Source organism: Myotis daubentonii, chromosome 1 (genome assembly GCF_963259705.1).
Source record: "Myotis daubentonii chromosome 1, mMyoDau2.1, whole genome shotgun sequence".
Classification (NCBI taxonomy): domain Eukaryota; kingdom Metazoa; phylum Chordata; class Mammalia; order Chiroptera; family Vespertilionidae; genus Myotis; species Myotis daubentonii.
In genome coordinates, this window is record NC_081840.1 from 91,226,444 (window position 1) to 91,241,790 (window position 15,347).

A 15,347-nucleotide genomic window follows, 5' to 3' on the forward strand; every position below is an offset into this window, starting at 1 on the left:
GCACCATTCTGAGTAGTGTGACGAAATCTGACAACATCCCACTCCATCCCACCTGGGACATGAATCATCCCTTTTTCCAGGGCACCCATACTGCATATGCTACTGCCCACTGCTCACTTAGTAACCCTTTTGGTTATCAGGTTGATTGTCATGGTATGGCAGTGATGATGTTCAAAGAGCCCTCATTTTACTTAAGAACAGCCCGAAAGCACAAGAGTAGTGATACTGGCAATTCAGATATGTCAAAGAGAAGCCATAAAGTGCTTCCTTTAAGTGAAAAGGTGAAAGTCCTTGACTTAATAAGGAAAGAAAAAAATCCTATGTTGACATTGCTAAGGCCTATGGTAAGAACGAATCTTCCATTTGTGAAATTACCTAATCTATAGATTAAACTTTATCATAATTATGTATGTATAGGAGAAAACAGTATTGATAAGGCTCAATACTATCCATAGTTTCAGGCATACATTGTTACTATATGTCCTATTGCTTAATGGATTACATTGAATACTCTTTTAACTTCGGTTCCTTTATAAATAGTTTCAACTTCTGGGAATTTTGTTATTTACATTATATAATGCACATTGACCTGTTCACTGAAAATTTAAAGGATACAAAATGGTAATGACACTACAGCACATTATTTTTGTTCGTTGGTTTGTTTTAATAGGTCTTTATTGATTTTAGAGATAGACAAAGGGAGAGGGAGAGAGAAACATCTATGTGAGAGAGAAATATCAATTGGTTGCCTTCTGTATGCACCCCTACTGCCCTTACCACCTTTACCAGGGCTTGAACTGCAACCTGGGTACATGCCCTGATCAGGAGTCGAACCGATAACCTTTTGGTGCATGGGTCGATGCTCAACCAACTGAGCCACCCTGGCCAGGCCCAGAGCACACTTTTTCTTTCATTTGGTTCTTAAGTCTTCTAATTTAAGAAGGCTTCATGTAAAGAAATCAAAGAACTCATTAATCTAACACAAACTTACAAAATCTCGTTAAGAGTTTTCAGAGCTCATCTCACACTGTATCTCATTTTTGTTACCACTGAGACTGTGTCTGCATTAGAATTTCTTGTACTGGGGCTTTGTTTTCCTATGAGTTCTCTATAGTCAGATAGGAGAATTATGGACATAGTATATATAAGCAGGAGAACAAGGCCACTGCAAATAGCAGGCATCTGCTTTAAGTATTAGTGCCCACATATTTCAACATATATTGCAATTAAAAGATAGTTTTCACCATTTCTGACAATTCATCCAAGAATTTTGGTTAAATGCCTTATTTTATTTTACTTTATTTTTAAATGCCTTATTTTATATTTCATGAGGTTTTCCTGGTTATTACCCAATGCTCAAGTTGAGTTAGGCAAAGATACCGACAGGGCAAATAACTGAGTTTAGCTTATTCATTGAGCCTTAACCTTAAACTGAATCCTGTAACTTCCTTTTAGAGTCAGCTCTCCTAAGGATCATGAGCCTCTACCTTGGTCTCATGGGATGATGGTGCCACACTTCAAAACACATTTTAGTCCAACTTCATTCGCTCAAGATACCATTAAAAATGATATCTTTGGCATCGGCTGGTGTGGCTCAGTTGGTTGGGTGTTGTCCCATGTACCAGGAGGTTGCCAGTCTAATTTCTGGTCAAGAGCACATGCTGGTGGTAGCGTGTCCCTGGTGGTAGCGTGCTGGAGGCAGCTGATTGATGTTGTGCTCTCATATCGGCGTGTCTCCCTCTCTCCCTCACCCTTCCTCTCTCTCTCTAAAAATCAATAAACGATTCTTTAAGAAAAAGATGATAGCTTTGTATTATGTGAGTGCTTATCTTAGAATCCCATCTATTATTCTGGGGAGCTCACTAAACTCCTTTCTGCTAAAGTTTTCTGGTTTGTTGAATGTAACCAGCCATACCATCTCCTCCTTACCTCCTCTAAATGCTACTCAGCCAAGTGAGATGAGATATGTGATTGCTTTGAATCCACAATAATGGAAACAGTGTAAATCTCAGGCGTTGCTTCTATTATTACTAATATCACCATTTTAAGTTATTGATAGAGTAGGGAGCATGGAATAGGAGCAGAAGATTTCAGATGATTCCCCATACCAACAAATAACAGCTGTGAGATGATGGGAAAGTCCCTTAACATTTTATCAGTTTCTTGACTAGAAAACTAGAATCCATACTTCCTTCCCACATTCCTACCTGCCAGTATGAAGTGAGGTAACACATGTGGACACATTCCATAAAGAGTAAAGTCAGTTTGCAGCTCCGTGGAACCATAAAAGACACACTCAGGGGGCAGACTCAGTGAGCACCAAAGCCCCATCAAAGCAAGTCTAGCCCCAGAGGGGTGTCTCCAGCACAGAACTTCTCCTATTGCAGACACAGCTGATTCTCACAGCCAATTGGCCTGGAGGTCAATTCCTCACAGTGATAACTACAACAATCAAGGCTTAACTACAACAAGACTGTGCACAAAGCCCACAAGAGGGTGCACCAAGAGTGTCTACCTCAGGTAATTGGGACACTTAGCACAGAAAGGCACTTTATCGACACAGCGAAGTATAAAAAATGCCGAGACAAAGAAACAGGACACAAACAACAGAATTGGAGGAAAGCAAACTGTTGGATACAGAGTTCAAAACCACACTTTTAAGGTCTTTAAAGAACTGTCTAGAAGCCGCCGATAAATTTAATAAGGCCCTCGAAAAGACTGGTGAGACCGCCGATAAATGTAGTGAGATCCTCAGGAAATCTAATGAGACCCTTGATGTTGTGATAAAGAACCAACTAGAAATTAAGCATACACTGACTGAAATAAAGAATATTATACAGACTCCCAACAACAGACCAGAGGGTCGCAAGAATCAAGTCAAAGATTTGAAATACTAAGAAGCAAAAAACACCCAACTGGAAAAGCAAAATGAAAAAAGAATCCAAAAATACGAAGACAGTGTAAGGAGCCTCTGGGACAGCTTCAAGTGTACTAACATCCGAATTATAGGGGTGCCAGAAGATGAGAGAGAGCAAGATATTGAAAATTTATTTGAAGAAATAATGACAGAAAACTTCCCCCACCTGGTGAAAGAAATAGACTTACAGGTCCAGGAAGCACGGAGAACCCCAAACAAAAGGAATCCAAAGAGGACCACACCAAGACACATCATAATTAAAATTCCAAGAGCAAAAGACAAAGAGAGAATCTTAAAAGCAGCAAGAGAAAGAAACTCAGTTACCTACAAGGGAATACCCATACGACTGTCAGCTGATTTCTCAACAGAAACTTTGCAGGCCAGAAGGGAGTGGCAAGAAATATTCAAAGTGATGAATACCAAGAACCTACAACCAAGACTACTTTATCCAGCAAAGCTATCATTCAGAACGGAAGGTCAGATAAAGAGCTTCACAGATAAGAAAAAGCTAAAGGAGTTCATCACCACCAAACCAGTATTATATGAAATGCTGAAAGGTATCCTTTAAGAAGAGGAAGAGGAAGAAAAAGGTAAAGATCCAAATTATGAACAACAAATACACATCTATCAGCAAGTGAATCTAAAAATCAAGTGAATAAATAATCTGATGAACAGTATGAACTGGTGATTGTAATAGAATCAGGGACATAGAAAGGGAATGGACTGACTGTTCTTGGGGGGGGGAGGGGTGTGGGTGTGAGGGAAGAGATTGGACAATAATCGTGCACCTATGGATGAGGACAGTGGGTGGGGAGTGAGGGTTGAGGGTGGGGTGGGAACTGGGTGGAGGGGAGTTATGGTGGGAAAAAAGAGTAACTAATGTAATAATCTGAACAATAAAGATTTAATTGAAAAAAAAAGAAAAAAAAGAGTAAAGGGCTAACATGGTAACAAGTTCTGAATATAATCACTATTATATCAATAATGTCTGCCAAAACCGGTTTGGCTCAGTGGATAGAGCGTCGGCCTGCGGACTGAAGGGTCCCAGGTTCGATTCCGGTCAAGGGCATGTACCTGGGTTGCGGGCACGTTCCCAGTAGGAGATGTGCAGGAGGCAGCTGATCGATGTTTCTCTCTCATCGATGTTTCTAACTCTCTATCTCTCTCCCTTCCTCTCTGTAAAAAATCAATAAAATATATTTAAAAAAAATAATGTCTGAATTTCCTCCTTTCCTCCAGTTTCAAGCTCCCTGAAAGACCCAGAGGCAAGGTAAAGCTAAAACTATGAGACTAGACAAAAAATAATGGACCAGTGATGAAAGCAATGTAATTGGGTGATGAAACAGATTCCTAAGCAGGAACTGAATAAAAGCCTATCACAATTAATTCTCATGGATTATCCAATGGCACCTGACTCATGGGACTTACAGAGAAAATGTAGCAATCTAATCCATAAGCAATTCAATTATAATTAAATACATGTATGTGTGTATATATAACTTCTTATGTTACCTTTTATTTCTGAGGAAAGTAAACTGAGATCAAATTTGCCTATGACCAGGAATAGAAGATCCTACCAAAAAGATAGTATATTGAATGGTGTAATTCCACAAAATCAGAGACACTAGACGAAATCAATGATGAAGATAAAAATATCAACTCCTTTAACCTTGTCTATGGTATTTCAAATAATGCCTATGTTACTTTCTACAATAAGAGAATCAGAAAAGGGTAGAAGAATTTTTAGATTTTCTTTCTCATTCGCATCTGGAAATGTTCAGTTTAACCACCACTAGAAAAAGAATTTTGCTTTTGGTAAAGATATTCTTTTTCCCGAGGTGACTATGATTCAGCCCATCAGAAATCCAGAACAACTCAAGATATTTCCAGTGGGATATCTCCCATTGACGACGGAATCTCCTCGCCTCCCATTAACACTCTATAAAACATGGGGACTATCTGCTCAGGCTCTGGACGGAGACACACACCTTCCCGAAAGACAACTGCTTCCACCCAAACAACTGGTCCTCCTGTCCTCCTTGTCAGCACCGAGAGCCGAGAGGGGCTGTGTTTGGTCTCTTAATCAGGCCTTGCTGACGGGCTGACATCCCTGCAAACGTTTTCACTTACTCCTTGGCAACAGTTAAATCCTTGCCAAAGGCCAGTCAGTAATTCAGAAAACACTGTTAGCAAGAGGCTGGGGGAGTCAGAGTGTGACTGTCAGCTAGCAATCTGTGGTGATGACAGGAGGGAAATCTAGGAGCTGAAACCATTTTAAAGGTCACTCTGTGGGCAGAACTGAAGACCTCTGATTTAGAAAAGGAAACAGAAACCTGGGACATTGAAGTGCTGAGGATGCGGCTTTCTGAGCACTCTGAAAAGTCATTATCCACTCCTGACCGTAAAAACTGCTTTACAGCCTAATACAGCTTAATTAACAACTATTTACCTTAGTGCTGGTGTAAAATAATCTGGTAAAATAGAAATGTCAAATAATGTACCAATAGTTTAATTGCCCAGCTTTTAAAAAAATATTGAAATAAGCTACTGTCTATGTTTCTTCAATATTTTTCCTCCTGATCCTTTATCCTTTCATTTTCAACATTGTATTGCTAAATATCCAGAGTTTAAAATTCTTAGTAACACAGCATAAGCTTTCTGTGAAAAACAATTATATATATATATAATTTATGACTGCAAATTTATGAGGATAATATACTAAAATATTTATAAATCATTTTTAAAAGGAACACAGATTATTCAAGAAAAATAATAGTAGGCCCATGCTTGAATTTAGATCACCTATTTTCTCTCTTTCCAAAAAGGAGAAGACTTGGAAGAAGAAATGGCTTCAGTCTACTGGGTGCCATACATATTCTGGACCAGGGTCCCTCACTTATAAGACCTGCCAGACAGATTTGTTACAGTTTATTCTCCAAACTCTCACATTCTGTGTTATTTTTTTTTTCTGGTTTCATTTTTTCCCCTAGATGAAGAGGACACTTGCACCATCATTCAGAAGCTCAGGCAAGCAGGGCTGAACTCTGTAATGTGGCAGCAAGAGCAGCTGGAACTTCCTGGTCTCCTCCTCCTACTCACATAACAAAGGAGCAGAGATGCAAAGAATAGCATGGTGACTATAGTTACCAGTACTTTACTGTATACTTGAAAATTGCCAAGAGAGTAGATCTTAAATGTGCTCGCCACACACAAAAATACAGCAATTATGTGAGGTGATGGAGGTGTTAACCAACCCTATTATGGTAATCATTTCTCAATATACATGCATGTATCAAACCAGCACATTATACACCTTAAACTCACGCAATGTTACATGTCAAATATATCTCAATAAAGCTGGAAACAAAACAAGGGAGCACTCAAGGGAGGTCCAGTGGGTTCCAAGAAGGGCCTCTTTAGTAAAACAAAAAGGAAGGGAGATAAGGCACTCAAGGCACCAGGAAACTTATCACAGAAGCCCTAGTGCACATCTGGAGCCTGCCGAACTATGGATTCACTTGGGCAAACCCAGTCAATGCCCAGTGATCCACACACACTTGATCTGCACTGCAAATTATCCGTTGAGGTGCCTGGGGTACATTCTGTAATTATTCATCGGAGTGAAAACTGCACTGGTTAAGGGGCAGTGAATCCACAGTGACCCATGACTCAGCTGTATGTGAACGCCACTGGATCTGTAGGCAGAGAAGAGGGACCGGCCCCAGGATCTGGGGAACAGTAACGCCAAGAACCACTGGCTTGTTCCTGTTTGGCAATGCTGGGTAGATGAGTTGGTTTCTATTGGGTGATGAAGGGGAAGAGAGAAAAAGCAACAGCACCTACTGGGCCTTGTGAAGTTGGAACTTGGTTTAGGTGGTGAAGCCACTGATTGCTCAAATAACCAATATTCCTGGCTATGGGTTAGGTTTAGCTCCTCCCCTGTCTCTTCACAACCATGGTTCTCTTCACTGCCATGTGACATTGAGGGGCAGTTTCCAGAGACTACCTTACTCAGGGCAGTTGCTATAGGGGTAGGTTTCTCTGTTTTCAGAGGTCTTTTCTATTTTCAGAGTGGTTTTCACAGTCGTCACCTGGCCACGTTAGATTACATGTGTCACTTTTTAAAAAGTAGAGCCACCAAGACACCAAAGTAAGCCAATAATTTTGGGGGGTGATTTCACCTGTAAAAAGAATGTCCAAATCTTACCCGGTTGTTGTTGATTTTGAATTGTAGACACCCCACTTCCTTTGTCTGTGTCAAAAGCCACTCATTCCCTTTCTTAATGAAAACAAGAGGGAGTGATTATACCTCCTGGGGCTGTGCCATTTATGCTGTCTGAAAGGCACTTGAATGAGTGGCACATTATCTCACACATCTGGAGTTTACCAAATTAGCCAATTATGCTGGAGCTCATAAAACAAGGCCTTAAATGTCATTTAACTAGAAAATATTATAATCACCAAGTGGTCTGATTGTAAGATGATACTTGGGGCAGCATCAGTGGTTACAGAAAACAAATCATGAAACAAAACACAGTTCAAATGCCCCCCAAATGCAACCACATATTTTCTACTTTCTGAAGAATACTGTATTTCTGAAGGCACCAGCAATCAACATGTTTCTCATTTGAAACTAAGTTTAATCTGAACTAGTTGTTTCCTAGCTATTTGCCTTGGGCAAACCAATGCCTGAGAATTTTTCTCATAAGAAAACTAAGGAGCATGCAGGATGAGAATAGACTGATGGAAAACCATGCATTTTTCAGAGAGAGAGAGGGAGCTATCTGCAAGGGATGGGGCAATGATGGGATTAAGTGTTGAGTTGTTAGAGATTTGTGGTGCTGCCTCAGAATCAACAAGATTTGGTTGACTGAACATATACTGGCCTCTCATAGCTTGCAGACTGCACTTGAAGAAGGAGATTAAAGCTATTCTAAATTGCTATGTGATTTGAGGGAGGGTATATACCAAAGGTATTTAAAAGTTGAGTTTTATAGCCACTACTTCCACACTATCTTCTTTACATTCAATAAATACCAACAAAACTTGATGTTTAGTGAAAAGTGACAGATAGAGTGTAAATAAAAAAACCATGGTATGCCACTAACACCTGGGTGACTTCAGGCAAGTTATTTATTTCTCAGATCTTCAGCTACTTCATACAAAAGACAGACATAATGATGCTGTGTTGAGTTGAGAACGTTGCATTGTTGAGAATCATGAATAGAAAGTCCCTAGCATAGTGCCTGCACATTGAAGAAAATAAGCACTCTTTTTTGTCTTTACTTATGTCACCAGAATATCTTAAGTTCTGTTTAACACGTGTTTTTTTTTTTTCCTCTCTTTATTTCAGGAGGAATGGCCACTAGGCACTTCCAGAGGAGGGAGAGTAAGGAGGTAGGCAGTCCCAGGTGGTTTTTGTTTGTTTGTTTGTTTTTAGCATCTCAATCACTTGCTTTAGAGGAAGGACAAGTATGAAAGAAACTAGAAAAACATCCATGAGAGACTCTGGAACAACTGGAAGTGAGGCATGGTGCATGAACTCACGGTAAACAGAGACACCAGCCACTTTTGGCAGGAGAGTACAAAACAAACCTTATTGGTTTTAAAGGCACCTAATCAACTAAGCTAAATCTTTGTGTCTCTCTGGGCTCACAATTAGAGTAGATGGACTAGCTATTTATTTTTGTTAAACCAGAGAAAGATGAAGGATCATGGTGACAAAGGAGGTACTCTCAACAGTGACAAATTCCTTTCCTCTGAGTTCTCTCTTCTTTTTTAGATAAAACAGTGATGGCCTCTTTGGTAAAAATCTAACTAAACATGATGATTTCATATTATGGAAATCCTTACTCAGAATTTGGAAGGTATTTTTTTTTACTTAAATTATTTTCACCTCTGTAAAGCTGGGTTGAAAAAACTATGTCTTTAATAGAAGTACTATATATCTATGATTTTATGAAGAAAAAGGATATCAGAAACCATAAAGGGTTTTGGACCTGGTGACTGAGCTATTGTCTCTAGGAAATGTGAATTCTGGGCAGAGAGGTGCAGAATTGCATCCCTAAGACCCACTACTTCACTTTCTTACAGAAGGGAGATGGGATATATGTGCAGATTCTAAGTGTCTTAACAGAGTATAATGTTTTCTAGCGACATAAAAGGACTAGTTTTCAAAACCTTGAATTGGAGGGAGATAGGAAAACCAAGGAGACAGGAATTCTCCTAAATGTGCTAATAGTCAAATGGACTAGTGCTTCCTCCTTGAGGACCACAGACCAAACTGGTCTCCATGTACCTGAGTGACAAGAACATCTTTGAAAGCTCAGTGCACTCTGAAAGCTAAGTAAGAAAATCAAAAGGAACTGCTTTTGCTAGCAAAAAAATTCAACACGGTGTGTGTTTAAAGGCTTTCTTTTCTTTTCTTTTTAACCTTAGGCAATGAAATGCTCTTACTCTGTATCAAACATAACAGGCAGCTTTTTCTCTTACAAATATTTCCATCTCTAAGAGAGGAGTGTTCTGGCTTTTGGCTAACAGCATGCCCATATCTAACGGCAGTACAGACAGAATGCCAATTTGCTGTAGAAGCAATTATACATACAGACTAGGAAAAGGCCAATTTCACTGTGCAAGGACCACACATACTGTATGTTTGTTATATTATTTGATATCAAAGCAAAAACATCAAATTCTTCCTAAAACACACATGAAATGAAGAGCCTGGCTAAGGAACTCCCACATCTAATTCAGAGATATCTGTTACAGCTTATAGAACTTGGCAATGCTGACACTACTGTTTTACTGGAAAGAGACACGTTTATTGATTCCATAATACACTATGACTTCTTTACATATATCTTGGGTAAAATGAGCATAATTTTGATACTAATTACTATAAAACAGGTACACTATCAACGTATGACACTTAGGTATCACATCACCAGTGTAACAGCAAGAACTTGCCAATCCTATGTCACTAAGTACCTCATAATATTTAATCAGGCATCAAGATTATTATCATAACTTAAGAGGGGTGGTCTATAGTAAGAATTATCATCTCTGTTTCACTTTGAAACATTACGATGTTGGTGTGATTCATTCATTTGTTCATTGTGCAATTACTATATCTACTCACTGCCAAATACAGGCCTCAGGGATACAGAGCTAAATGAGACATGTCCTTTAGGGAAATACATTCTTGAGGTGGGAGAGAGGAAACAGAAAATGAACACAATAAATCAGGGCAATGCATAGTATATTTTATATAGCATATGTAAATAAAGACTCATAGAGAAAGCGTGTGGTAGAGAAAAGACGGTCAGAGAAAGTGAAACTGAGGACACCCTGGAATGAGGAGCTGAAGTTTCTTGTGTGGATTAGGGGGTTGGTCCTTCAGGAATAGGGAATAGCATGCAAAGTGTGAGAGTGTGAGAGAGTAGGGGGCTGAAATGTTTGCTATTCCTGGAGCAAATGTGTGAATGAGAAATGAGCCTGGAGAAGAAGGGGTGCCACATTGGAAGGGCTCTGCACACCATGATGAAGAGGGCATATTTTCACACATTCCCAGATACTCTAGATAAAATAAAGAAAACAGTATGATACTGGCATAGAGATAGATAAATTAATAAGACAGAGCAGGAAGTGGAGAAACAGAATAGGAAAATTAGATGACATGTGAAAGTTTAACAGTGAGTAAAGGATGGATTTTTCAACAAGTGGTGTTTGGACAATAGTCAATTATTAGTCAAACCACTTGAAAATAAAATTTAATTCCTATCTACCACACTGCACATGAAAAAATATTCTTATATGGATGAAAGATTTAAATGTAAAGTATCAGAAGAAAATGTTTATAATCTTGGGATTAGGGGATGACCTTCTTTTTATATGTAAATTTGACATCAAAATGGCAAAGCAAATTTTACAAAGCAAAACAGACAGATATAATCACAATCTTCCAAAAATACAAACTTTTGAAAGGTGTAAGACACTATAGTTGTAAGATAAATGACAAGTTAGGAAAAATATTCGCATTATATGTAATAGCCAAAAGATTAGCACCTACAATAATATGCTGAGCTCCTACAAATCAATAAAAAAAATCACCTAACAGAAACGGGCAAAGGACACAGATAAGCAATTCATGAAAGAAATGATACTTTGTGATACAAAAGTATGCTCAATTCCCATTACATCAAAGGAATACTATAGTTTTACTTTTCACCTGTTAGATAATAAGCAAGAGATGCATGTGAGGGACAGATATGCCAAATAATGGTTATAATGCCCAGGGTTTGAAAAATGAGAATTCAAACACTGAAGCTACGAAATCATTATGTCCTTTTTGCAAGATAATATGGTAACATCTGATCCTGTAAATCCATATCTTCATTTTATAGAAATATATACATAAGTATACACATATGCAAAACTCGTTTTTTGCATACGCAAAACAACCAAGAATATTTACTGCACTGCTGTTCATAAGAATGAAAATCTGAAAACAACCTAATGGTCCACAAAAAGGATTAATTTAATAAATTGCAGCAGGTAGATAAATAAATTACTATGCTGTTGCTGAAAATAATATACTGGCATGGAAAGATGTTCATGATATATATTTAACTGAAATAAACAATTAGCAGAACAGTATCTACAGGACAAGCTGCCAAGAGAGATAGTGAACTATAGCAGTTAGCAGCATGGGTGTTGGGCTCAAGTAGCCCTAGATTTGAGTCCCAGCTCCACTGCTTACCGGATATGTGAAAATTACTAACTTCTCTGAGTCTTGGTTTCATTTGTCCACCTGGAATGGATTCTAATAGGACTTACCTCTCAGAGTTATAAGGAGAATTTCTAGTACATAGTGAGGCTAAATATACTAGTTATTAGTACTACCGTTACCACTTTTCTATAATTATTTTCAACCAATTCTCTTATGAAAACAACTTCAAAAAATGCAATCTAGTATCCTTTTGGAAGATTATGCTGGATAAAGTCTTTAACTGAATTTATACATCAAAGACAATTTTAGCTTATATAACCAAAATATTGTATTATTTGTTCAACTAACAGGCTAATGAATTTGACACATCAATTTCTGATGTAGGTCAGTTTTGATCGAATATTTGTAAACCACAATAAAAACAAGGACCATGTTTGAGCAATATATTTAAGAATAAAAATCAGGAACTGTTAAGTTTACATAGGCCCAGTTATTGAGAACTCTAAAAAGGCTTCATGGCACAAATTAGAAATTGTCCTCTAGTCATCAAACATCAAACTGATGTTTTTATGGTCATTTCTATTGTATACCTCTTCTTTTTATGGTAATTCCTATTGTACACATATTTAATTTTCAATCATATTATCAAGAACAACATCAAAAAGTAGGAAGACACTCCTTTACACATTTTCCCCTAATAAGACTAGGAAAATATCCCATTAAAATGAGAAAATGTTATGTAGTAATATATTTAATTGCCTAAATATATAACATAGAGTCTATATATGAAGAACCATACATACCCTTCTGTTCGGAAAATTGTTCGAAAGCTGTCTCCTAAGCTTTTGTAACTGTTTGGATCAGTTGAACTTCTCTGAATCTGGAACCTAAAAACAAAATTAAATACACACAAAAATCCAAGTTAAAGATTTTGCCAAATGTTTTTTCTCATTTTTCATCTTAGGAAACTCAGCCTTTTCAGATTAACCCAAAAATATTATTTTTTTGCTATAGAGTTTATTGATTTATTTTTATATACCATTTACCTTATTTTTGTAACCTTTAAATTATTGTATTTCTCTGTACTTTAATAGAAACTGTAGAAAGAGGTTTTTTCCCATCTGTTGCTCAGCCAGACAGATGCACCCTGAGGCATGTATGCTTTTCTCTTTTGTGAAAAACATACACAGATGTCATCGATTGCTTTAATGGATAATTCAGAAATCTGAAGATGAATGTGAAATAAAGAAGTAGCTCTATTTCTTATCTTAATTAGTGCTCATTGATGGTAAGTTAAGACAAAGGTTAACAATACAGAGCAGCTAATGTGGCCTAACTTGGATCCTGACTGTGAATTTGGAATTCATTCTGGCAGATAGGGAGGGGTCTGTGCTTAGAGTGAGAGTTGGCACTGCAGTGTGATACAGTTGACGCTCACTCCTTCATGATGGAGCAATTGGTCATTGTGGATAGTTCAGGCTACCTGGATCTTTACAGAAGTGCAATGCTCTGCATACAATTGGTGCTCAAAAAAGTGTCCCATTTTGCAATGCTAGATTCTTTTTTCTCCTTCTCTTTGGGTATGATCATGCATCTTGGAACTCTAACCTTCAAAATATGGACGTTTTCAGTATGAGGGTAATTTTGTATTTTACCCTGGGGTTTGTTTCTAAAGAAGAAATTTATGACAAGTGTTTTCATTTCCTGACACCCCAGTTGTTCTGTTGTCAGGCTTCTTTAGCCTGCCTACTCCTTGTGTTTAACTTCCTTGTCCCAATTCTGAATTAAGGCCCGTATCCCTTCTGTACTTTCCTCCATCATTTTAGCAAGCATTTTAAAAATTTTGCAAAAGCACCTCTTATATTCTCTAATTTGAGATGTGTTTCTCAGATTGTTGCATTTATGATAGGACCACAACTTCTACTTCTCTAAGAGTGACTTATTTTGTATTTCTAGACCCCAGGGAATTATGTTGAAAACTGATACATGTATCACAGAAAAGTGTGAATAATTACTCTGATTGAAGAGGTTGAGCATATGAACAAAACAAGTATATGATAAGATTGGAAAGGATTTTTTAAAGTGGAGAGTTGTTGAACGTGATTGTTTAGGAGACTAGCCATTCTGAAATGAGGGAATTAAGCCTTCATCAGAGTGCTTGGCACATATAAATCCATAAAAATAGTTATTGCTTCATTGGGTGAACTAGAAAGAGAGCATGGAGGGCAGAACATGAAAGCAACACAATAGTCTAGGTGAAGATAAGAATGTCAGAATATGAATGGTGGCAACAGAAATGTAATAAAAGGGATGAATTTGTTGGGTAATCCTTTTTCTTTTAAAATAATTTTCCTTTTTAAAATAATATATTCAACATGACCCTTTTTAATCCCCCTCAACCTGGCAAGTAATATTCCACAGCCCTAGCTCTAGACCTACCATTGTCAAAGTTTAAAATGCCTTAGATACTCATCTTCATAAAGGTTTTGCTTGCCAAACTTATAAGATTACTAGCATGAAAATTTTAAAAGGTTTGTTTCTAGGCAAGAACCATATCTATACAATTTAAATTGCATGAAGCTTATCAGAAGATAGTGGACCAGGACAGCTAAGTCATTTAAATTAGTCTGGATCCAGATATGCATCTGGTGTGTGTATAACCACTGGCCTAGAAGACTCAGTAAGCCGTTCTGCCTAGAATCAAGAACATGGTCTGGTGTTCAAATAGATGGACCATGTTTGGTATTTCTGAACTACTGCATGTAGATGATAGAACAGAATCTCCATTTCTGATTTGCATATTTGTAACCTATATTCATTGCTGAGTGTGAAACATTTCCTTATGTCCAGTTGGGAAGTCTAAGACTCTTCTCTAATTGTTCTTTTGTTTGTTTAAATAAACTTTTATTGATTTCAGAGAGGGAGGAAGCAGTAGAGAGAGCTAGAAACATCAATGATGAGAAACATTGACCGGCTGCTTCCTGCACACCCCTACTGAGGATCAAGCCCGCACCTGGGCATGTGCTCTAACGGGAATTGAACTGTGACCTCCTGGTTCATAGCTTAATGCTCAACCACTGAGCAAAACTGGTTGGGCTAACTACTCTTTTAAGAAAACAACTTGAAAATATTTTGTATATTATAAAAGTATGACATGCTCATAGATTTTTCTCATCAACACTAATAAAAGAGAAAAATGGTAATTGGCGTACGAGCTACCCTTTTCATTGGCTAATCAGGGCTATATGCAAATTAACTGCCAACTAAGATTGGCAGTTAACTGCCAACAAGATGGCGGTTAATTTGCATATGTAGGCACAATGCAGGGAGGCGAAAGGGAAAGCAGGAAGAAGCCCCCTGCCACTGACAGTGATCGGAAACCCAGGGGGGAGCTAAGAACTGGGGGGCAGGGCAAAGGTGGCCCTGGGGCCGCCTTTGCCCTGCCCCCCAGCCATGATCGGAGAATCGGGTGCCTTTTCCACCCTGGCCAGCGATAGCAGGAAGTAGGGGTGGAGCCAGCGATGGGAGCTGGGCACGGTCGAAGCTGGCAGTCCCAGGAGCTAGGGGTCCCTTGCCTGGGCCTAAAGCGAAGCCCACGATTGTGGGGCCGCTGCAGCTGCAGGTCCCCGCTGCCCGGGCCAGACACCTCAGCCAGAGGCATCCTGCAGGGGCAGGGGCGGAGCCCCGCGCGATCGCGGCGCC

At 38.5% G+C, this 15,347-nt stretch overlaps 1 protein-coding gene across 3 annotated transcripts in view; it reads right to left on the minus strand.

The window, feature by feature from the left end:
• SLC25A21 (solute carrier family 25 member 21) overlaps positions 1–15,347 on the minus strand; it is a 553,761-nt gene that overhangs the window by 122,584 nt on the left and 415,830 nt on the right. For 2 of the 3 annotated variants that reach the window (XM_059710859.1, XM_059710855.1), the window contains exon 3: positions 12,449–12,532. The exons of the other annotated variant lie outside the window; for it this stretch is intronic. In XM_059710859.1, coding sequence (XP_059566842.1) covers positions 12,449–12,532 — 84 coding nt within the window. The remainder of the gene's footprint in view (positions 1–12,448; positions 12,533–15,347) is intronic. 3 annotated transcript variants of the gene reach the window in all.